At 37.4% G+C, this 26,201-nt stretch overlaps 1 protein-coding gene across 1 annotated transcript in view; it reads right to left on the bottom strand.

Annotated features, from left to right (window-relative positions):
- Positions 1-16,884: 16,884 nt before the first annotated feature.
- WDR27 (WD repeat domain 27) overlaps positions 16,885-26,201 on the bottom strand; it is a 76,684-nt gene continuing 67,367 nt past the window's right edge. The window contains exons 23-24 of the mRNA XM_074820535.1: positions 22,681-22,779; positions 16,885-16,950 (exon numbers count right to left, since the gene is read on the bottom strand). Of these exons, the coding sequence (XP_074676636.1) occupies positions 16,885-16,950; positions 22,681-22,779 (165 nt within the window). The remainder of the gene's footprint in view (positions 16,951-22,680; positions 22,780-26,201) is intronic.

Genomic DNA, 26,201 nt, shown 5'->3' with positions numbered 1-26,201 from the left:
AAAGAACTATAAGCTCAAACACTGATTAAAAGATCTATCAAATGAATAAAGGATAACTAAACAACTGACTTAAGAGTAGGTTCCAATACCATCTTCAAAAAGGATCTCTAAGCTCTTAGAAGCCCAAATCACTTGAGTATTTTCATATCCTGCTATTTAATCCATAAGCCAACATCTGTAGCATATGCCTTACACTCTTATGTGTGAAATCCTGGAAAAGTACAAAAAACTCTGATACATTAATATGGGTTGCATGTTCTTGCAATCTACTTAGATTTCCAGACTCCAATATTACTATTAATAAAGTGCCACTGCTGTCTTTTGAGCATCTCTTTCATGAATATTGCTGTATGACCTACTCTATCTACACTCCAAAATTCCATTTCCTACAGAATATTGTCACTACCATCTACTGCATAAATCTCAGTCAATTTGATGTTCTCTTAGTTTTAACTGTAGCAGTATTTATTTTTACCTTTAAATCATTCCAATTTTTAAAGTCTAGAAATTTGTAACTTAGAAGTATAGTGGAAATGAAAATGAAAGAAGAGGATGCACAGTGGACATGGTTTGAATATTATCCATTAATGACCTCTAGCTTAAATTTAGCTCTTAGGAACCCCTTCATTCTAGGTCATGACTATAACTCTGATGGACCGTCTCATTTGTTCTCCTTTTGAACTGAGGCCATACTTTGTGCCCATCAGGTACAAAAGGGCAAACATTTAATAAATCAAATAATATCAGAAAAAAAGGTATACATAGCTAAGTTGAACGGCACTTTGCCATCTAATATATAATATTCTACTAAATTAAAGTAAGTGATTTTCAATACTGCTTTTTATACTCTACTCATTGGCACCACTTCTTTGGAACCACTGCACATTAAAACTCAAAAAATAACTCAATGGAACAGGAAATGTTTACAGAAGTGGGAGCTTAAAAACTATGACTGTTTTTCACTTCAGCCATAAGCACTATGACAGGCTGGCCAGCTGTAGTGATGTCAGGCAAATGGATTCCAGACCTGATATCATCTAGTTTATTTACAAAATTATTTAATGAAATAAATAAAAATCTCTTGCTTCTTTACAATTTCCCATGTAGTGCAATAGGTTAAAGAAAAGACTCTCTCTTTTCTAGTACATCTTAATTATGTAATTAAACAAATACATTAAGTTTTTTTTTCTTTAACTTGCTCCTGGTGAACCAAAGAACACCTCTTTTCCTCCAGACTCCATCATGGTCTCTTTTGTTTGCGTTTCCTTTTTAAAGAGGCCAGAAATGCTAGGTCTAGTCCAGGGAATTCTATTAGCTCTCCTTGCAGGCAAAGAGGAGATAATATGGCTCATTTCTCTATATAAAACTCCCTCGCATTGGTCAAATTTTTATTGTTTAGATAATAAGCATGTTTTCATGAAAGTTTAATAGTGATTTGCCTTTTAAAAAGACCTATGTGAATGAAGTATTTCTCCCATTCTAACACACCACACAGTTCCTTAATAGTCAAGCTCATCATTCCATCCGAATGACTTAGATAACAACTGGTTTTATTAATTCAGTATCGCTTCCTTTTTTTCAAGGTTTTGTTTTCCTCTGGATGGTACTCATCCTTGGTGGCTCAGAGATTTATAAAGTGTGTATGTGCCCAGAAGATATAGCCTGAGATGCAAAATATCTTTTGCTTTTGAATTATTCTTCCCCATATCTATTTACCCACAGTAAGACAGTTCATTTTATTGTTGGGTAATCCACCTTTTCCTAAGGAAAATATTTTGCAGATCATAGCAAATTCAAAAGCCAAACCATGATCTTAAATGACATATTGCATATTTAAAGATTTTCAAGTGAAAAGGATATTCTGTTTTAATATAATAAAGGCTTATAACTCACACTTAAAAAAAGTGGAATCATATTTATTCCATACAGATCTTTGTATCACTTATAAGAATCTTGAAATAATGCACTTAACTTTCATGAAGGACCTTATTATTTACAAGATGTTTTAAAACTTTGTGTTTCCGTATCTAAACTAAAAGTAACAGGAACTGTTCAAGTCATGGGATAGCAATGCTTGCATAACACTTGGTAAGTTAGTGGGAAAAGCAGCTAAACTTGCCAGACTAGCAGCTTCCCAATGGAGAGCGTATCATATTCTGCAGTGCAAACAAAACAAATTGAAGTTGAGTCATTTGGAGACAGAATTTGTTCCAACCTTCAAATATAGAGTAAAACTGAAATTTGGAAGGAGAATGCACTTAGAAGTGAGAAACACTTCACTCAATAAGTATCATAATATAACTGCACACATACATTATTGATGGGAGAACCTCAAAAGTTTCGGTTCAGAGCAGATGTCAACATATCAGGTGCTTGCTGGAATCTATTCAAAACTTTCAGATCAAGCATAGATTACAAGGAAAATAAAACGGTGGTCCATGTTTATACTTCACATTAAAAATGCAATATTCTGCAAGGCAGAGAAGGAATTTTGGAAATTTTTATGAATTTGGTAATGAATCACAGCTTGGGTGTTCCCTATTTTTTTAACCTTAAGGTGAGTTGTGGTGGTTTAGTCCCTGACGGGGTCTGAGACCACGCGGCCGCTGCCCCTCCCCCACAAAGGGAGTGAAATACAAAGCCCCGAGGCTGAGATAAGGAGAGGTTTAATACAACAGAGCAACAGCAACACAACAAACAACAACAATAACAATAAGGATAACAGTAATAACAATGAACAGAGCAAAATATCTACCAATACAGCAGTGAGAAGCGCGATGGCATAACACATGTGTTAACTGACCCGTCTCGTTTCGGCGCCAGGATGTGACGTCCGCAGGGTATCTGAATAACCCGGCTAGAGCTCCCCCCCCCACTGCTGGGGAAACTTAACCCTATCCTGGCTAAACCAGGACATGAGTCCTAATAGATATTTAACTAAAACAGCCCAACAAAACAGTGATTTTTCCCAAACAGCACTTTTTTGTAATTATTATTACTTGACAGTAAGTAAATTACAAATGACAGGCATTTATAGGCACCTATTGTTATCATTAGTGTATTCCCCTAGACTTTTGCACTGCTCTTTAAGCAGAAACGAAAAAGGTATTTCTTAATTTTGTATCAGACTTCATATTAAAACAGCCCTGAAAATAAAATGGAAGGAGTGCAACTTCTAGTTAGAATCACAGGAGAAAATGTTCTGTGCTCCAGATACAATAAAATGCTGCCAGACATAGTGTGATATTTGGTTTACAGTACAATTTCTTGGAAGTTCTCAAGATTCATCTGCTGGTTCTATATCTACTACTCTGAAGAAACTCTAACACAAATATGTACACTTGAAAGAGTAACCTTTATATCATACTCTCCATAAATTTCTATGAACTCTAATCTTATTTTATGCCTTTTCTTAGAATGATAGCTCTATGATTTCTGTTTTCCTTTTTATTATTATATTATTTATTATATTTGGCATTATACATTTATTAAAAAAACCCTCTTTAATATAGCAAAGTTAGCTAAAATCTGATAATTGGAATCAGATGTTGCTTTTCACTGCTGCAGACTTCTCAGCCTGAGTGTTCTGTCTAATTTTAAATTGGGCAATTAAATTCTGATTATTCTGTTCTACTAAGGCTCCTATACTACACTCATAATCACACCTCAGACCTAAAATTTTAATTGTAAAAAACATAATCTCATTCTGCAGTGGCACATGTTACATTTTAGTGTAAATTATTTTAAACCAGTGAAGACCAACTGGTGACTGCGGGGCTACTGCTGAGACAGAGCTAGTAAACACTAATGGACTTGACCTGCCTACATATTATCAGTCTCTGTACCAAAATCCCTTGTCTATAATAAAAATGTCCATATTATATATAATTTTTCATTGCCTGCAGTATGCCAGACCTTACAGCACTAGGGGAAAAAAACTGGTGTGGAAAGGCTGGTTTTCAAAACTTTTGAACTGTAGTAGATACATGGTAACGATTCTCTCTGTGGAGGCCATCACTCATCCTGGGTAATATGCTATCAGCATATGAACCATTTTACAGCATTTTTACTAGTGAAGGACATTTTCATATTGGTAGTTGACCTACTAATTTTCACCTTCCCCATGAAGTTTCTGAATGTTAAAATATCTCCAGCAAAATCAGTGTTCTGAAGGGGCCCTCTTATTATTTTTCAAATGCTTAAAAGGAGAGAAAAACCAAAACACAAACCAACAAAAAACTCAAAGGTGAGAGAAAACAGAACTACATGGTGGAAGATAGAGAAGAAGAAGATCCTTAAATCTGTAGATGATCCACACAGTCTATGCCTGCAAATGCCATACTTTACAGACCTGTGCTGCAACTCAGGAAATTTCATAGCATGTAATTAAAATACAACACAACATATATTCCTAACAAATACTGTTGAAATTATGGTCGTGAGTTCTGGGTACTTACTGTGAGACCATGGATGATTCTGTCTTGACTATAAGCAAGAAAAGAAAAATCTATTTCTGATAAATATACACATTTATAATTTGAGATTTAAAACTATGATTATCTCTTTTTAGATACACTAATAAAAAGCCTTTGCCTGAAATTTATCTCAACATAAGTGAGAAACAAGATTCATATTTCACTAGTCAATTTTTAAGAGCTGTGTTAGTAGAAGATGCACAACAAAGTAATTATATTTCTCATTTGTTTCAAGAATTTCATTAGATTGATAAATTTGAAAGAACATAACATATTTGAAGACTATGAATAAAACTACTCTGTCTAATCAAGGTCAAATTTCTTTAGAAGTAAAAAAGTCAACTGATTTTTTATTTTTTTAGGTTTCTGGCACTAACAATTCCATGTAGAATTTCACAGCTTTCACAGTTTAACAGAAAAGTGTTTCTTTCACTAGTTTTAAATGCATTATTGATGTGTCTGGTTATAATGGATATGGTGCACATGGATAATAAATATATACACCCATTCAGACAAATATGGATACAGAACAAGTCCAGATATTCCTTCAGGATTTAGCTATCCTTGTCATTTCTCAAACTCTCTGAATCACAGGAATTGTACTTCTCTTGAGTAAGTTATTTTCAAAATGGAAGCTTGAGTTTCAATTTTGTTACGAATAAACAAAAGCCTTCACTTTGTCCCAAAAATTCTAGATAAAAAACCACAGCCCTTTCTTCCTTAATCATTTTTGATGCAAAAATAATTTTTCCATTTCAGTAACACACAAGATACAGGCTTCATGAGAGCAAGGTCTATGGAGTCATGCCAACAGAAAAATTGGCTCTTTCAGCACGTAAAATAATTTTTATCTTAAAGTTGTACTAAGTAATTCATCATAAGGAAGAAATAGATTTTAACACATTATTGGGATTCATAAAAGACCACTAAAATATAAAGATTTGACATGTCTGTGTTAGCTGTAAGAATAATAGAATAATCTGAAGATTATGAGGCTATTTAAGGAATGTAAGCAATAGAAACATGCATAAGAAAATATGGAAATCTCTCCTTTTAGTTATTAGGTTCATTTTGGTGGACATCTAGAAGGCACCTAGCCTAGTACGCATTTTGAGTTTCAGTGAACATTTAATGAAATTAAAAACGTTTTTTACAGAATACGACTGAAGCATTTGTGTGAAGTACACTGAAATAGCAGAAATATTTTCTTGCTCTTTTTTCAGTACTTATTAAAGGCATCATGAACTCAGGATCCTCTGTGTATAGTTCTAGGATTAAGTAAACAAAACTTAGAAGGTTTCTCAAAGATATTTATATGTGAATATATAATTAATATAGGTTTAGTAGATTCTTAAGATACATTGTATAGAAGATCTGGTTGTGGTGATGACAGCCTACTTTAAAAATAATGAAATCTAGTGATTTTTATCCAAAAATTTTGTATGAAACCCACAGGGAGGGTTTTTTGTGTGTGATAAAACACACACTAAAATCTTATCAAAGGGAAGTTTCTAATACATTTAAAACATCCTGTACACCCATAACAAGATGAAAACTCCAAGATTTCTGCTTCCAAAAATGAGAACAGAGCAATGATTCAAAATTCCACTCTATGCAGAGACACTTACACCTTCACTCTATGTACAGATAAGTTTCAAATCATACTTTAAGACTGCAAGAACTACTGGACATTTTTTTCTGCACATTTTGGCTTAAAAACTCTAAAATCTCTTAAAATAGTGATAGTATTTCAGAGGTCTGCAGTTCTTGTTGTTACAAGTAGGACAGCTAGTCCTAACACTGTTTGTAAAACAAGGTGGTCCAAATAGTAACGTATAGAGTTCTTTATTCCCTAAATTTTCCTGTATTGCTGTTACTGAAAGCATTTCTCCTGTGACATAAATAATGGGATGACAGCTGAATCAACCTGAACACTCAAAAAAAAAAAAAAAAAGGAAAAAAGCCTCAGGTGCAGAATTAACAATATTACTGTACCCACAAAGATGACAGTGCTCTTAAGAGGATTAGTTAGATGCTGTCCATATTACCCACTGTTATGACCCAGAATAAGTCATGCAAACTTTGAAATTACATTGCCTTATTTCTTACCAGCATAATAACAGACTACTTTACCTTTCCTCCAATATGTGGTGAAGAATATTCATCATGGAAACCAATAAGGAGTTAAATTTTTGGAGAAGTGGCAGAGAGCCTAATTCTTAGGGAGGCTAGAAAGGAAGAAAGAAATGGGAAAGCAGAAAAAAGAGTGGCTCTGACAATTTTGTATAAAGAGTTTAGGCATTACAGTAACTAGAATAATGAAACTGTCAGCTTTATTTGTTGGTTAAACAAAATTTCTATGATATAGAAATTTTTCAATGACATCATAATCATTTATATGAGGTTTCAGTTCTTTATGACATAATCAAAGATCTAATATAACTTTATTCAAATCACCAGCAAAGTACTTATTTAATGTGTAACTGTAAAATAAAAACTAAGCTATTGAGTTCAAATACAGGGGTGACTCTGTCTTTGGGCTGGGGAAAATATGTGAAGTCCTTCATCCAGTCTTGTCAGTTTATGGAACTTCTACATCTCATATAATTTCTAAAATTCAGAAGGATCACAAAGATTTTCACTGCTCATACATTATACAACTGACTATAGAATCATAGAATCACTTAGGTTGGAAAGGATCTTTGAGATGATTGAGTCCAACCATAAACCTAACACTGCCAAGTCCACCACTAAACCATGTCCATAAGTGCCACATCTACATGTCTTGAATAACTCCAGAGATGGTGACTCTACCACTTCCCTGGGCAGCCTGTTCCAATGCTTGACAAACTTTTCAGTGAAGAAATTTTTCCTAATAGCCAATCTAAACTTCCCCCGGTGCAACTTGAGGCTATTTTCTCTTGTCCTATTGCTTGTTACCTGGGAAAAGAGACTGACACCCACCTTGTTACAATCTCCTTTCAGGTAGTTGTAGAGGGCGATGAGGTCTCCCCTCAGCCTCCTTTTCTCCAGGTTAAACAACCCCAGTTCCCTCAGCCACTCCTCATAAGACTTGTTCTCCAGACCCTTCACCAGCTTCGTGGCCCTTCTTTGGACACGCTTGAGTAATTTAATGTCCTTTTTGTAGTGAGGGGCCCAAAACTGAACACAGTAATCGAGGTGCGGCCTCACCAGTGCCCAGTACAGGAGGATGATCGCTTCCCTGTCCCTGCTGGCCACACTATATCTGATACAAGCCAGGATGTTATTGGCCTTCTTGGCCACCTGGACACACTGCTGGCTCATATTCAGCCAGCTGTCAACAAACACCTTCAGGTCCTTTTCTGCCAGGCAGCTTTCCAGCCACTCTTCCCCAAGTCTGTAGCATTGCATGGGGTTGTTTTGACCCAAGTGCAGAATCTGGCACTTAGCCTTGTTGAACCTCATACAATTGGCCTCAGCCCATGGATCCAGCCTGTCCAGATCCCTCTGTAGACCCTTCCTACTCTCAAGCAGATCAACATTCCCACCTAACTTGGTGTGATCTGAAGATTTACTGAGGGTGCACTCGATCCCCTTTGTCCAGATCATTGATAAAGATATTAAACAGAATCGGCCCCAATGCTGAGCCCTGGGGAACAGCACTTGTGACTGGCTGCCAAGTGGATTTAACTCTATTCACCACAACTCTTTGGGCTCAGTCATCCAGCCAGATTTTTACCCAGCGAAGTGTGTGCCCATCCAAGCCATGAGCAGCCAGTTTCTCTAGGAGAATGTGGTGGGAAAGGGTGTCAAAGGCTTTATTAAGTCTAGGTAGACATAGCCTTTCCTTCATCCACTGAGCAGGTCACCTTGTCATAGAAGATCAGGTTAGTCAAGCAGGACCTGCCTTTCATAAACCCATGCTGACTGGGCCTGATTGCCTGGTTGTCCTGTACCTGCCATGTGATGGCACTCAAGATGATCTGCTCCACATCCTTCCCCAGCACTGAGGCTGGGTTGACAGGCCTGTAGTTTCCCTGATCCTCCTTCTGGCCCTTCTTGTAGATGGGAGTCGTATTTGCTAACCTCCAGTCAACTGGGACCTCCTCAGTTAGTCAGGACTGCTGATAAATGACTGAAAGTGGCTTGGTGAGTACTTCCACCAGCACCCTCAGTACCCCTGGGTGGATTCCATCCAGTCCCATAGATCTGCAAGTGGTGTAGCAGGTCTATTTCCCTTTGGATTATGGGGGGCTTCATTCTGCTCCCTATCCCTGTTTTCCAGCTCAGGGTGCTGGGTGGCCGGAGAACAACTGGTCTTACTATTAAAGATTGAAGCAAAGAAGGCATTAAGTACCTCAGCCTTTTCCTCATCCTTTGTCACTTTGTTTTCCCCTGCATCCAGTAAAGGATGGAGATCCTCCTTAGCCCTCCTTTTGTTGCTAATGTATTTATAGAAACATTTTTTATTGTCTTTTATGGCAGTAGCCAGATTAAGTTCTAGTTGGGCTTCTTCAGCTGTATAGCAGTGACAAGACCATGAGAATGCCTTCTTGAGGAGCACTGTAGAGCTTGCCGACTTCATCTCCTGCAGACCCATCAGCAGCAGCCATAAGATATGCGATGAAGAGATGTTGCTAGGGTCCCAGTGCTTTGGAGTACCCACTGGTGTCCTGCCACCAGGAAGGATTCTTGCCCCAAAGGTCAACCAGGCTGGGGCATCTGACCACTCTAGGAAGCCCCTGATATGACTCCAGGTTAAGGGAGAACAGGGGTTGGGTATCTTCTGGGAGGCATGGTCAGTCTGTGGGACGAGAAGGCAGGTTTTGCTCATGTGCTCAGGGAACAGCCAATCACCAGCTCTGCAGTCAGGAAGGAATTTTCCACTGGTCCCTGGGACTTTTTTGTCTTCCTCTGCAGCATTTAGTATGACCATTTGTCACAGCTTCCTCAGATCCATTTTGACTAGCTTACTGCCTGCTGCTCATGCACCATGAAGATGGCCTCTCATGCCCTACAGCTGGGGGCAGGAAGGCTTTTCTTCCACCAGGGTGGACTGGCAAAGGTCCATGGGTGTTCATTGCCTTCCTCTACAGCACTGAGCACAGCCCTCTGCCAGGGCTCCTTTGGGCCATTTTGTCTAGCTGCCTGCTACTCATGCTCCCCAGGGGTGGCCCTCGGGTCCGCATCCGAGGCCAGGAAGCTTTCTTTGCCCCCAAGGCAGGCCCCAAGGGTGGCCCCTGGGGGTTGCTTCTTTTCTTCTGTAGCATTGAGCACACCCCTTTGTTGGGGCTCCTCTGAGCCATTTTGGTTTGGTTCTTGCCTGCTGCTCTTGCACATCCAAGGTATCACTTGTGCCCTGGCCCTCCCTGTCTCTCTCAGTGCAAGTCTGTAGTGGGAGCAAGCTCTGCTCTTCCCTTGGATCCATTTTCCCAGGTGTTTATGTTTGTGCAAAACAGCCAGTGCGTAGGAGGGCTCCAGGCTTGCTTCACCATCAGGAGCTGTCACTTTTCAGCTCTCTTCGGATGCAATATAAGCACAGGACAGGTACAAGAGCACTTTTCATGCATCGCTGGCCAAGAAGCACAGCAGAGCAAATTTTTGAAGGCAAAAATCACGCTTGTCATTGATATGTGCCATACTTTTGAAAATACACCACGGTACCACGCACCTCTTCCTCTTTTGTGTGTGGTTGGTCTTAATCCTCCTTCTTCAAGTTCTCACTCTTCAGGAAACAGAGACTGGTTGGCTTGTATTCCTGCTGCTACTTTCTGTAGCTCTGTGACTTGCCTTTGCCAGACTGCAAGGGATGTTTTTTCAAACTAAACTGAAGAATGTATAAGTCTGCTCCTAGCTACACATATGCATTGTGTTAATGTTTGTGAGCATTGACTCTGCAACAGATTCAGAAAGATCAAATAAAATAAAATAAAATAAAATAAAATTCTGTTTCCGCTTGTAACTTTTGTGACATATGTCCTTGAAAGTGGTTTTGGAGATGAAAAAACCCAGGCATTTCAGGCAAATCTCATTGTTATTTGACTCATGGTGAGCACAGGAAATAGAATAGAAATGAATAGAAATGAACGGAACGGAACGGAACAGGATAGAATAGAATAGAATAGAATAGAATAGAATAGAATAGAATAGAATAGAATAGAATAGAATAGAATAGAATAGAATAGAATAGAATAGAATAGAATAGAATAGAATAGAATAGAATAGAATAGAATAGAATAGAATAGAATAGAATAGAATAGAATTCAGCTGGAAGGGACCTACAACGATCATCTAGTCCAACTGTCTGACCACTTCAGTGCTGACCAAAGGTTAAGGGCATTGCCCAAATGTCCAAGGGTATTAAGGGCATTGTCCAAATGCCTCTTAAATACTGACAGGCATGAGGCATTGGCCACCTCTCCAGGAAGCCTGTTCCAGTGTTTGACCACCCTCTCTAAAGAAATGTTTCCTCATGTAAAGTCCAAATGTTCCCTGATGGATGCAGCTTTGTCATTCCCATGCATCCTGTCACTGGATACCAGGGAGAAGAGGTCAGCACTTCCCTCTCCATGTCCCCACCTCAGGAAGCTGTAGAGAGCAATGAGGTTGCCCCTCAGCCTCTTTTCTCCAAACTAGACAAACCCAAAGTCCTTAGCCACTCCTCATAGGACATTCCTTCCAGCCTTTTCACCATCTTTGGTGCCCTCCTCTGCACACATTCAAGGAACTTAATATGCTGCTTAAATTGTGAGGCCCAGAACTGCACACAGCACTCAGGGTGAGGCTGCACCAACACTGAATACAGCCGGGTAATCACCTCTTTTGACTGGCTGGTTATACTGTGTTTGATGCACTCCAGGATGCATCTTGGCTGCCAGGGCACACTGCAGACTCATATTAAACCTGCTGTCAACCAGCACCATCAGATCCCTTTCTGCAGGGCTGTTGTCCAGCCTCTCCTCTCCCAAATTATACCTTGTGCCTGGTGTAACTCCATTCCAGGTGCAGAATCCAGCACTTGAACTTGTTAAATTTCATCCCATTAATAATAGTCCAATACTCCAATCTATCTAGATCTCTCTGCAAGGCATCTTGTCCCTCAAGAGAGTCAACAGCATCTCCCAGTTTGATATCATCAGCAAACTTGCTAACAGTGCATTCAACTCCTGCATCCAAATCATTAATAAATATGTTAAACACAACTGGCCCTAGAATTGAGCCCTGAGGAACACTGCTGGTGACCAGTCACCAGGCAGAGGTAGCCCTATTCACAGAATGACAGAATTGTCCAGGTTGGAAAAGACCTTGAAGATCATCCAGTCCAACCATCAACCCAACATTAACAGTTCCCAATTCACTACAACCCTTTGAGCCCTGTCCTTCAATTCAGTTCTTCACCCAGTGCACTTTGAACATGCTCATCCCACAGCTGGACAACTTGTCCAGAAGGATGTTGTGAGGGACAGTATCAAAAGCCTTACTAAAATAATCCACCACCTTCCCTTCATCCAAGAGGCAGGTGGCCTTATCATAGAAGGATATCACATTAGTTAAACAGGACTTTCCCTTTGTGCACCTGTGCTGAGTGTGCCTGATGATTGCATTGTTCTTTAAATGCCTTTCAATAGTATCCCGAATGATCTTACCCATAATTTTTCCAGGAACTGAAGTTAGGTTTTAATTAAAAATGTATAAAAAATAATCTTCTGTGAAAAACTATTAAAATAATGCATATATCATAACCAGTGGTAAAAGATTTGTGACCATTTCCAATGTCTTTTAAACTGCAAACATTGCAGGAAGCATTCATGTATGAGTTTTGCTATTCTACCTGGCCACTCTCAACACAGAAACTACTGGAATTAGAAAAAAAGTTCAAATCTATGACACACATAGAGTTACTAAGATGTAATATGACTATAGGTTTCAGGTTGAACATCTAGAGAAAATATTTTCTTATATCTTTGAGACATCACCTGGAACACGTGGAAGGTAACTCCCCTCAAAAGGTATATAACCCAAAAGTAAAAAGCACACTACCAGCTAAGTGGGTAAGAGAAGACTGTTGCTTGCAACAGTAATTTCACTGATCTTGGTGGCACCATTCATGGAAATAACTACACATAACTGGAGGAGGAAACGATGTAAATAAAACCAGATGTCATACAGAAAGCTAGTATTAAAAGTGAAGAGCCAGATTCTTCTCTGAGTCTGAAGACAGCAAGTCAGTGTTGCAAAACACAGGAGGATTTCAGGTACTCAATACACTTGTTATTCTGGTTTGATTTACATTTACTTCAAACCCCATTTTGTGTGTGAGTAAATATAAATTAGAATTGCACCTTCTCTCTTGAGTACAAGATCTTTGTGAGATTTTATATAGGAAAGTGGCAGTGTAGCAGAGCAAATGGAGCTGAAATGAAGGTCATAAATGTTGGAATAAGTCCCAGATGTGGGTTTGTGGTATGGTATGGTATGGTATGGTATGGTATGGTATGGTATGGTATGGTATGGTATGGTATGGTATGGTATGGTATGGTATGGTATGGTATGGTATGGTATGGTATGGTATGGTATGGTATGGTATGGTATGTCAGTGGGAAAATGATCTATTTCTTTCAAGAAAGGTTCTTAAATGAGTAAGCAACTAGCTGGATAGAATACAGCTGCAGTTCTGCAAAAAAAAAAGTCACAGGGTGTCTCAGCTACTATGATATTCCAGACAAAGTATCATTGTGACTGAATTATGAAAAAGCATAGATGAACCAACCCCCTCAGATTACAATGCCAGTATTTTAATGCGTGAATTACCATAATTGTTAACCATCTCAAATACCATTCTTCAGAAACACAGCAGCTAGGAACAATGGTGATTCCAGCTGTTGAAAATTTCTATAGGATAAGAAAAAGAGTCACAGAATCCCCTTATCAGCATCTGCTCTTCCCTGCCTACTCCAGCACACACTGCAGGCCAGAAAGGAAGAAGGCAAAGCAGAAGTCCCCCCAGCTGCCAAATCAGCTCACAAGGAAAACTTGTAAGAGAGTGAAAAATGGAGCACTTCTGAGCCTGCTGTACTTTATGCAGTCAACTGGAAGAAAAGAGGCATAAAAGGCAGCTTTAAAGAATTTCTGCTTCCCACCTTCCCCACACCATGCTGTACACAGTTCAGATACAGCTATCTGGGCCAAAATGTTTGGTGTGGCTATATCATACTGCATTGGACAGCTGGAATCATTTTATGTTGCTATTTTAATTTGAGACAGAAGTTGTGCCTGTTTTTCTTTTCATATTTAATCCGTTAGCTAAGACTTAGCTTTCCCTTTTCCAAAAGCTCATTTAGAATGCAGTTTATTCCATACTTCATTTTCCTTGTATTTCATCTAATAGTATTTGTAATGGCTGAACTCTGCTTTGTTATACATCCTCTATACATTTATATCATAACTGTCAATCGATTTGGCCCTAAGTTTCTTGAAGACCATGTAAGAAGAAAGAATCTTCTTGGAATGCAAATGCTTGAATTTTAATTGAAGTGGGGGAAGAAGTTTTGTACCTACCTGTTCTATGTGAAAGCCCAAGAATTTTAGAACTGAAACCTCTCCCTAAACTATCAGCAATTTTCAACTGCATTCTATGAAAATTATTTGTTGAGCAAGAGAAATGCATGATAGTGACATTTTTCAAGATGGCAAGAAAAAGAAATTAGATACCTTAAGGACAGCTTCCTAGAGGGCCATGTAAGATAATTAATTTCAAATTCCTACTCCTATATAAGAAATATAGCTGAACAAACTCCTAATGATTAGTTCTTTAGTTCTTCCTGTTTGGCAAAGCTCCATCACTTCAGCTTCTCGGGACAGAGGAGGAGACTGTATTCAAAGTACAAAGTACACTTCACAAAATATGTTTCTACATGCCCCTTCATGGAGCATGAAAAGTAGATGCTCACTTGCTTATCCCTTTCAATATTGTATTATTGGCTCCTGGAAGACAGTTGTGTAGTGTGTGAAAGGAGCAAGAGAGGTTTATTTTATCTGGCAGCTTCCCTTCATGTCCTTTGAAAAGCATTTTTTTCTGAGGCATTGAGTACACATTTTCAGAACTGTTAAGTCAAGAGCAACCTCTGGTTCTCAGCAACTCTGAAAATCAGACCATGGGCATCTCACTTTTTCTATCTTTTTCAGAAAAAAGGCTTAACTAAAAGTGCAGAAACTATAATTCTTAACCTTGCAGCTATCTTCTCTTACTTCTTTCTGCAGGGCTTTCATTCCCTCCCTCTACGCACTCTCTTCATCTCTCCAATATCATCACTTCTCTCCACACATACATTCTTTCTCTCCAATTCTTACAGTTAGTCTCCACCATTCCCTCTTCACTCTCATTTTCTGTCTGATGGTTTCCAAGAAACTGTCTGTTCTCCAAATTACCCCTATGACTACAGTTAGTGCCTTTCCTTCCCACTCCCAGCCAGTCCTATCTCTTTCCAGGCCACAAGCGACCTCTGCCCTCCCTGTTGAGATACCTGGTAAACACAAGTCACATTGAACAGCTGAGTAACCAATTGTTTTGTACCACCCCTTTCAACTTAGTAGTGCCATTCAATAAAATATCTACACTTGTAAGTACAGAAAAGATTTTATGACAAATGTGCTATGCATTGAGAAGCTTGCCACTGCAAGCACATTTATCTGAAATCATGTGGTGTACAGCTGTTGTTTGTTGGAAACACACTTAGAAAGGCTGGAGCATCCCATGATTAAACTGAATTATATTGTCCTTTCTAGCTTACAGTAGGGTTTTTCTTTCTTTTTTAAAATCTGTCATCCTTCTTCAGAGTTGTCATATGTACCTACAAGAATTTTTTTGGTATAAACAAATTTTTCCACTAAACAACATCGACTCCTATATTAATTGGCACACAGCATTACTGGGTTTTGTTAGAAACTGCAAAAGAAATGTTCTTCCTGATATAAGCAGAGACATATATGTGCAGTGAGGAACTCTGATTCTGAATTCTCAGGGATCGGAACAAACTCAGTAGGACTATCTGCTGTGTCATGCTAATAGGTTCTCCACAGGCTCGACCACCCTCATAGCAGGAGTGTGGTACAACCCAAACCTCTACATTCTTTTCCATCAAAGCAGTTTTTAAAAAGGAAAGGGCCAAGATTTGCAAACATAACCAGTGACTTAAAGGCTGCAGCCAAACTAGGCACTGTAAGAAACCAAGTCCAATTTGAGAGTCTCCCAAAGGCAGGTAAAGCTGAAGCCCCTCTTTTCCCCTTTTTTTAGACTAGGACTAAATTTAGGATAAATGACAAGCTGTACTTCTGTGCTTTCGCTGAATTTCTAAATCAATTTTACTGTTGAAAGTTGAATGGTTACACAATTCTCTAACTTTGAAGAGTATCTCAGATTATTAACAAGTCCTGGGCTTGTAAACTACACAGCTGCATCAGTCAATGCTAACAATTTTGTAAAAAAGCACTGTCTTACATAAAAAACCCCAAAGGTCTCACTCATTGCCACAAGGATTCATTTGTTCAACAGCACTCAGGGTGTTGTTACCTGTCCCAGAGATCTTTTTACCTCAGTGTTTGGAGCAGTGAATCCAACTTCTTATAAAAATAAGAAAGGGCACATGCCTTGGACTACTTTACATGAATGTGTTGGTACCATTTACAAGTTGATCAACCTGGAACAGCCTTTATCCCATAAGAGTTAAGATAAATTGTATTAACTGCCATCCCAATTTTTTTTTTTTACAATTAATACCATGATAATAAATCTTATATTTGAGGATAAAAGAAGAGGGATATTGAACATGATGGTGAATGAAAATAAAAGTTTAATAAAATTTAGTCAGACTGCTACTTCAGTAAATTGGATAGAAAAATTAAACTGATATGTTCATTAAATTTAAGAGATATCCACTCCAAATCCTTATTCAATTCACTGAGGTTACACAAATGAGAATACACAGATTTAGCTAACAGTTGAAGGAGAAGACAAGAAGAGAAATACATTCAACTTCAGAAAGCATGTATATGAGGTCAGCAGCAGGCTTTTTTTCTTTTTAATGCAGCTGTCTTCTTTGGCTGGATGAGGGTAAAGGAAATAACTTCTCACCCGACACAAACTGCAGTACAGTCTTTGGCAAAGACAGTCTTCATACAAAGCCTGCATTACTGCATACTACTGTTCATAAAGAAAACTGATGAAATTTCTTCCTCGGCAGCTTAAAGTAGTATGTAGAAAGAGAACAGGTTTGTGAAATGAGTGAAAAGTTAAAGACTTGATATTAAGACACATGAGAACATGCTGGAAAAACATTAAATAGTCTTTCACAGTCTTTTCTGATTTGTCACCGTGTCGGAAGGTTCTCAGCCAAGCCAGTTGACTGACTGCATATATAGCCCCAGTTCATCAAAAGAATGAAGTAAAATGTGCTAGCTTAAACCACTGACGTTGCAAACATGGTTTTTCTAACATCTACAACAACATATGAGTACAAACTTTAAGATAGCAGCACAGCATAGTAGATGCTGAAGGCCTCTACAGTAGAAAGGCCTATGTAAAAAAGACCTCTACAGTAGAACAAGTGGATTTGGGAATTTTTGTATTCAAGAATAATTAAAAACTCAGTAGTCCATTTCTGATCAAAAAACCCAACTCTTTTCTTGTCCTTTACCAATAATTCCTAAGCAGGACATTACTGCATTTAGAGAATTCCGTTTTATAAGGAAATTAACTGCAATTGTTTATCATGCATAGTAGAGGCATATTTAGTTCAGCTTAGGATAATCTGTGAATTTTCTAAAATTCCAGGAAAGTACCTCTTCTGAGATGAATAGTAACCTATTTGCAAAGCCTATTCCTTCTGAAGCTAATTAAAATCCAAAAGAGAAGTCTTCAGGTTTTTACCAGGTGTCCTTTTCCACAAATATCCTTACATCCCTAGTGTTAGTGTCTCGCTTTTTGAGGCTTCAGTAAATTAATTCTAGCCTTTATAGATTTGGATGTTTTTATCATCTCAGATAGCAAGAGGATCTCTGTCCATTGGCTGCTACTGAGTTGCCAGATTTTAATTTGTGAGCTATCCACCCTGAAAATAAATGTCCTGATCGCTTTCCTCAGACCTCCTTCTCAAACATTTACAGTGCTGCTTCCTCACTGCTTTCTTGTTCATTATGAGAGCACTCACACTCCCAGATACACTCCCCCTGAAGATTTTTGGACACAACTACAGCTTCTCCTTAGATGTCCAAGCTAGCTTACTTTCCATCTTCTGCTTCTATTTCTTTCATGAGTATAAAGGTTGTTCCATCCAAGGGCCATAAACAAGACAAAGGATTCTACCAAATAATTTTTCAACAACCGTCTATAGAAAATTTTTTAAAACCTGATTTTTGAAAGTTACTCTAGTCTTACAGCTGAATTCAAAAATTGAAAATACATTTCAGAAAAGCAAAAGAAAAAATAGAATTTTTAGAATCTGATAGCATTTTCTATTTGATCTCTTGGAATGGAAGATCAGAAAAGCTGACAGCTGGCTGCTTATTCTTCTCAGAGATAAAATTACAGGAGAAAGAAAAACAAAAAATTACCAAATTCCATTTACATCTAGTTTTGATGTATTTGTGGATTATGACAGGGAATAATTGGGATTGACTGGGCCAAACAGTAGGGTCAAAAGTACCATGTGAACGAGCTTACCTGACTTCAGTGAGATCATGTTAGAGGTCAAACTGGTCACAGGTTTAAATCCACATGATTTAGTCTGTGACAAGATAGTCCTGAGTCCTAAGGAAGAATAACAAACTGGAAAAAATGTGCCCTATATAGGAACGAGACAAGACTAATTCAATAATACAGCCAAACCTCAGCAAACTAAAGTCTGAAAAAGAATTTTCCATATCACTACAAAAGCTACCTCCATTGTGGAAAATTCTATGATTAAGTGAACCATCAATGGTGAACGAAAATCGCAAAAGAATGGAGTTTTCATAATAGTTGTTCTAAAGTGAAATCTCCAGATGTGACCACCAGGAAAAGTATACTTTGTTAGTAGCTAGTAAAAGATGATACCTCATATTTCCAGACACATCCAAACCCACCTGTAGCCAATTCTGACTAAAGTGGTGGTTTTAGTGCTGAATATTACTATCTGACAGACCCACAAGCAAACGTCCTTACTGGGAACATTAAATATGTCTCCCTTTCAAGCAGGTCAGCGGAAAATCAGTATGAAATTTTCAGTGGTTCCCATGCAAATCTAGCTGTGAAAGAGATTTCCAGATCTCTACTATTCATTTACCTTTCTCCTAGTATCTAACCTAAACATGCCTCAATATAATAATACCTGAAACTAATGTTATTTGAAATATAGCTGTACTACTGAACATAAAATCAGACTTACAAATTAATGCAAAAAAAAATATTCTATTGAGTACCAATTTTAATTAATACTTTCTACACATGTAAATTAGATATTTTACTGATAAACAGGCCACTAGTTGAATTTATGTGGTAATCAAAAGATGATAATGTTTTCCACATGGCAATTTTAAATTGCCATGCCTTCAATGACAAGAGATTTCTGAAAAATGTGCACTATCAAAAAATCAGAGAATAATCATCCAACATCAATACTGAAACCAGACCAGGTTGCTGAGGACTTTTTCCATTATAGTCTAGTTTTGCTTTCTGTTTTTTTTCCTCTTGAAGTTATCTCTCAGTTTATCAGTAGGGTGGTCACATCAAACTGTCATATATTTAATTTCTTTAAATCTATAGACAAAGAGAATGGAACAGATTTGCTATATTTCATCCAATGTAAATTATATTTTTGATTATTTTTCATCAAACGTCCTACATATTAACTTATTAGGCATGTGTTTAAATATCTGTATGTTTCAGACAGGTAGCCTTCTGAGGACTTCAGGAAATCATGTCTTTCAACCTTCTACTGAAAATAAGGTCAATGCTGAACTCAGATCAGGTTGCTCAGGGCTTGTTCTATTAAAGTGTAGTTTGGGGTGGGGTTTTTTTCTCTCTCTCTCAGCTACCTCTCAGTATATCAGTAGGGTGGTAGCAATGCATACTGATTTCAAAGTCATGAATCTGTCAGGAAAAAATAACTTCCAGCATAGTATATTGGCTCAGAGCTTGGAGCTGTTTTCTTCTTCCATGCTTTTTTTTTTTAAGCAACCTCCAATGAGAACAATAATATGCTAGAGTGTACTTGGGTGGTTTTGCCACACACTCACCCACCTTGTACAAAGATGAAACCAACACTCAACTACACAAAAGCCACCAAAAACCAGCAGATTACAGTAGTGTCCCCATTTGCTTTTATCCTGCTTCAAAAACATTTCAAAGAGAGATGATTTATTGTTCCCATATTTTGAAGATAAGACTCCCATCCTATTTTAACTTGGATTGACTCAAGGTATTATAGTTCATAGTTATTATATTTAAACACTATAATATTCCTTAATGTATGTTCCCCAGAATAGATTGAAATCAATTAATATTTTTGGTAAGATAAACACTTTTCCCTACATAAGTTTCCCTACATAATGAGTGAAAAACAGGAAGTGACAATGAAAAGCTAAAACTGAAAAATCATCTTGAAAATAAATCTAAGATAAATGTAAAGCTTCTATCTTATTCCCCTTCTCCAACTTTCATTGCAACCATTTTATAAATCATTCCAGAGTACTATATGATGAAAGGAACAATGCCCCCCCATCAGTAAAAAAATCACTATTATACTCATCCAGGTTTTTTCCCCCTTTTCTGGAAGAACATTTATGCAAGTGAGAGTTATAATAATGGTTGGAACAAACTACCTCATGGACAGGTGCTGGGCAAGCAACCACTGAACTGGACTGCTGCCAGTACACCTCACTCTTGGCTGGATCTTTCCACAGCAGAAAGCTTAGCCATAATGTTTGAATTTCACTCCTCAGCCACTTCCCCTTTTTCAACCCTTACTCCTTCCCCTGCCAGTGTTTCTCTTTGAATGCAATGGGGCTTTGTGCAGAACCCAATATAATTCTTAACTGTATTCATTCAAACTTTGGATGAAACAAGAATAGTGTCAATTTGAAATCTAGTCAATATTAAAACTAGTGGTAGCGGTAGGTATAAAAATCTTCCAGTGTTGGAAATTCTGGCGGCCTAATACAAAGTCTTTCTTTCAAGGCATGGCATTATTCTTTTCTGATTCATTTGTGGTTTTCTTCTTTTCTACTCTACAAGCTTACCATTGCATTTCTTATCTTCTTCTCCTAGTGCCTTCTTCTAGTGGCTTTAAATGTAACTTCATGTTAATCCTATATTGGAAAGCCCAGGTGGATTGTTTTTTTTTTTTTTTTGGTTCTGCATTTCGTCCAAAATACTTATTTAGAAATCATTTCAGACTGCTTATTATACCGAATCATTTGGTTAACAGAATTTACATTTCATTTGTAATCCTTCAAAGGAGCAGTTTCTGCACATTCCTTGCTTTTTAGTAAAGTGTTCATGATAACATCAGCTTCAAAATCTTCACCCACAACTATATCTATGGGGAAATTTGTCAGCTGGTTCAAATCCACAGCTCTTGCTTCTCAGGAAAGAGCTTGTCAAGAAAAAGGTTTCTAGTCCTTGAACTTCAGATTTGGCTCTTAACCATAATACTAAATTGACTGTGTGATGTTTCATAAAGTTCAGTATTAAAGGCTTTGTGCCCCAAGGCACACTTTCAGAGTTAGACCAGTCTGGCTTGGATCCATAGCCAGTGTTTATTTTACATCATTTATGGATTCTGCACCCCTAATCAACAACTGATTTGTCTGAATTTAGTTACTTCAAAGTCTTGAGTCATAGTATTATTGCAAGCAAGCCTCTAGACTTCTAACAGTTAAACTCTAAGAAGACATTTTCCACCAAAATGCATTCCAACAGCTGGACTACAGATCAGGATGCTGCAAGACTGCAGTCAGCTCTATTCTTCAGTATATAACATCTTTTTTGCACAACTGTGTTCAGTGCTAAACCTGAAACTAGTCTTTATCTGGGTGCAAAATTTAATAAACTATACAATTTGGTTGAATATAGCATTGCTGAATCCAAAGAGCAATACATAATGTTCACCATGAGATAGCAATTAACAGTTTCTCAGTTCAAATAACATATACACAAGGAATAAAACTTCCAGAAATTCTAAAATCACAGAAATGTTAGCATCTTTATTTACAAATGGAAGGAGATATGTAAATGTGACAACACTCCCACATGTAAAGAAATTATACTTACTCCATAAATACTTTTTAATAGTAGCAAGTACAGCCAGTGTTGAGGAGGTAGTGAAGTAAAGAGAAGCTACTGTGTACTCTTTTATATATATAATGGCCATTGTTGTCTCTTTAAAGTAAAGAGAAGTGTAGAAAGTAGAAACTTTCAATGAAGTTTCAATACATGAAAACAAAGAAAGTAAGTCTGTAAGATTCAAAACAGTATACAAAGAATTCACGTGATAAACTTGCTGTAGGGAAGCTCTGGTTTCAAGATAAAAACTTCAAAAACAGACTCTTGTGCATATATTGCTGCACTATAATTAAACTATTACATTGAAATATAATGCTGTTAACACAGCATAGTATTAATGATCAGTAAAAAACCAGGAACTGTCATTGCCTAATGTCTAAATTCTTTGGAGTACTTTTCACCTATAGACATCTGAAAGGCTCAAAACACAACAGCAACTGTTTTTCCAAACATTGTGTTAAAGCTATTTCACTATTTATTTGGACACAGCACATTTAAGATAACATTGCTTTTTAAATCTTTCAGGCCTTTGAGTAATTATGTCAGGCCTGACCCCCTTGCCATTTCCCTGCCCCTACTTATTTCTCTCTTAAATTCTCTGAATTAGTAATCTACTCAGGTAATTTGAGGTGGTGTACATTTTCCCAACATTCAACAAGTACAGGTTCACAATAGTTTCCATGCCAGAACTCTCCTCTGTAGGCAGTTAGTCAGAGCATGTGTCTCTGTAGCATGCAGCATTTTGCATGAGTTTATAACTGACACAATAACCACACTTTAGTTGGAACTAGATGAACAGCCTTACAGCTGCACAGCATATTGGCAGGTATATAAGAATAGTAAGAAGCAAGCTTGCAATGAAGATTTTACATATTTTAATTGCAAAATGGAAAAAAAATTACTTACCTGTGGAGATGAGGGACTAAAAGCCACATTGATGACAGATTCTGTGTGTCCCCCCAGTTTATGTGAAAAACTGCTTGAATGCATTTCATATATGTAAGCCTGAAAACCAATGAGATTATATTTTCACTTTAAAGAAATATATCACATTCTAGAAGCACTAAGTTATAGTATAGGAAGGCTAAAGATTCAGCCTACAGAGAAGTTAGAAAATTTTCATAATAACTAAACAGATGTAAAAGCCATCAACAACTTAAAATTGATTTCTATAATTCAGGATAATTTAGCAAATGCTTAAGTTAACTCAAATAAGGAAAAAAGGATTTAGAAAGAGTAATGATATCTTTTCCCCTTAAATAACTAAACATTAGGTATATTTCAAGTAGGCAGGTAAAAAATGACCATTTTAAAATATATTTTTAATGGTGTTCTTCAGAATTTAAACACTTTCTTCTAAGTAGAAATATGTAGAATCTAAAACCTTGGTTTCTAAATTTGAAAACTCTTACATTTGTCGCTACGTTAAATAAAATTTTTCAGTTTCTACAGAGTCTTTGCAGTTTTAAATTGAATAGCATAGAATTCAATTAAAAAATCAATAATATTACAAGTGATGCGGGTATCATCAACGAGAAAAAGCATACTGCCTGCCTTTGCTTCTCAAAGGAAAAAGGGAGAAGTGCTTTCCAAGGAGTAAATTAAATTTAGCAGCAAAATAATTACATTCTTATTGGTACAGCCTCAAATAATGAAAAAGTGCCAATGCAAAACTGCATTAAGAAACCAATCCAAAATTCAGTGAAAGTCATAGACATACTGATACTATGAAAACTGTTGGATTGTGACATTAAATTAGCATTATCTTACATAAACAAACCAGAAAATGTGCTAAAGTAAAACCTGTAGTATAGGTCCTCCACATAAAAATCACTTGTGAGAGTCATGTGCAGGCACATAGGATTGTATTAGACTATGCCTTATCTAGTAAAAATTATTTGCAGGATACAGTCAGACAGTATGCATACACAAGGCATATCAAAAGAGACTCATATGTAGAAAATATGCAGACTTATTTGATACATTGTAAATAAAATGCGTATCTCGAAAGAATAAATTGTAAAGCATGCAAAAAATAGTCAATGATGATAATGGAAACTTTACAGTTTCAATAAAAAATTAAAATGTTCCATTGTCTTTATGAAATCTCTTCAGTTAAGACTATAAACATGGAATTCAGAGCACAGCCTAACATAAGCTAAACCAAACTGTGCATAGACACTATTACAAAAATGTATTGCTCTGTGACTTAAGTTTTTGGTTGGTAGTACCCTAAAATGAGTTTAATCATTCAGACTCAAGACAGCTGAGCTGTCCCTAGCTGACAGAGAACCGCTACAAGATATATGTTCCAAAAAATTGTGGACTCAACTGACAGTCTTCCCAATTTATGAAAAGATCCATGGACCAATGCAGGTCCTGAAAAACACAATACCTCACTCAGAAAAATCTTACCAGCCAACATTCTCTAGTCCAAACCAGCACTGAAGAAATTCCATTCATTACCATATTCACTGAGAGGCAAACTAAGAGGCCAACTGTAAATCTACTTAATTGCATTCAGTTTATATACCTCACATATTATGGATTCAGTCCAGTATATGGAATTAAAACCATCTACTGGCATAAATCAAGTACCTAAAACCAGACAAAAGCATAGGTATGCATTTTTAACCTCTGGATCTTTTGTAGCATTCCACAGAGATATTGCCATACTAACTGGTAAAGTAGCAGCATCCCCAGTAATGTGTTAAAATCATTTCATCCTTCCTAAAAGGATACAGGAAACCCTTGTTAATTGGAAATTCTGCCTTAAAAAATAAGACCCTCCCTACTTTTTAAACATCTCAGGAAACTGGTCATGAGTACTTGATTGCTAGTAATATAAAAGCAGCATTTGTTTTTGTTTTAAAACATATGGCCATACCACAGCTACTATGATTTACACCACTTGGGACATGATCAGTTCACAAGGGAACAGGTAGGTAAGGGGAACCCACACAAGATTAAAGTGATATAATGACACAAGGGAAAGCATTCTGATATGTCTGTAGACAAGAAATTATTTTCTTTGATGGAAAGTACAAGACCATGTATTAATAAATTCAGTCTGTCCACAGGACTACTCAAAGTCTTGCTGTTTCTATACAGAAAAGCTGCAATTGCTGTTCGAAAATACCTCCAGTTAGACATAAGATTCCTCTCTATTGACATAAAAATATTAAGAGGTTGTGTTGGTTATTTATTTCACATCCTAAACAGATTTCAATATTGCCAAGTAGTCAGGCTTAAACAGAGAAGGTTTCAGAGTTCTAACATAATAGTACCCTTCAAAATTTCCCTTATTTTATAGGGCCACATCCATCCTTTCTCATCCTTCCATACTGGATTTCCACTGTTCACTCTGATGACACTACCATGACTCAACTGGTATCAAAATTATCAGATGCTGACACCTGTGTGTTATCTCAGTACCTGTAGCATTGTGCTCTCTTCTTCATCGTCAAGCTTTGTCACACTGCATGTCACCTGGCCCTACTGTCCAGACTTCCCACAAGATTTCCTTCCAAGAACAGAGTGCAAGCAATGAGCTTTTTACTCCAGCAAGGATGAGGTGTAGAGACTGCAGTGAGGTTGTACTTCACCACCACCACCACTGTGCCAGAGCAGACTACAGCAGTCATGCTCACATAATTAATGGGAATCTGCAAGTCTCAAGAAAATGGGAGATGAGATGCTGTAGAAGTCCATATTCCAGGCAAACACCAGAAAGGAAAGTGAGTGGGAGGAGAGCAAGAAGCATTACAAGCTGCACTGCAGTCTCCAGAACAGCATGCTCCACCACTTCTAGATGAAGAAAGTATTTGTGAAAACAGGGAGAAATCAGTCTTACCAAACACCCCCTCAAAATCCTGTGGACCTCTTGTCAAAATGGTTCAACACTATCACAATGCTCAGTAATTCCCTGACACTTTTTATGTGTTTGTATCATGAAAGATTCAAATCCTGTTCCTCATAGATATTGTACACATGTCCAACCCCTTTGGAACTGTGGGAACGACCAAAACAGGACATATATGTCATGTTTCTTCACACACTATGGAACTTTGTTAGATATAAGAACTTAAACAGAATAGAACTGAATGGGGAAAATACTGGAGAATAACAACAACTCTAAAATTCAGGGTTTTGGTACATAGTAAAAGTCCTCTGGACTCCACACAACTGACACATGGAGACCTGGTAAAATAGATTTATGAAACTCCTATTGCAAGCAATTATTTCCCTTCACAAGCTAATTACTCTGCAATTGCAAGTTTTTGGAATGCCTGCATCAGCTCTTCTGCATATACTAATACCAGTCTTTGGCAGAGAGGTATAGGCAGCAGACAGGACTATGGTTTCTATCACTCACCATCTTTTCTTTTTCTGGCCTTAAATTGCCTTACTGTCAGTTTTCTTTTCCT

The sequence above is a fragment of the Strix aluco genome, chromosome 3, assembly GCF_031877795.1.
Source record: "Strix aluco isolate bStrAlu1 chromosome 3, bStrAlu1.hap1, whole genome shotgun sequence".
NCBI classification, from domain to species: Eukaryota; Metazoa; Chordata; class Aves; order Strigiformes; family Strigidae; genus Strix; species Strix aluco.
The sequence above is the reverse complement of the archived record's forward strand: the minus strand, read 5'-3'. Positions and strand labels throughout refer to the sequence as shown.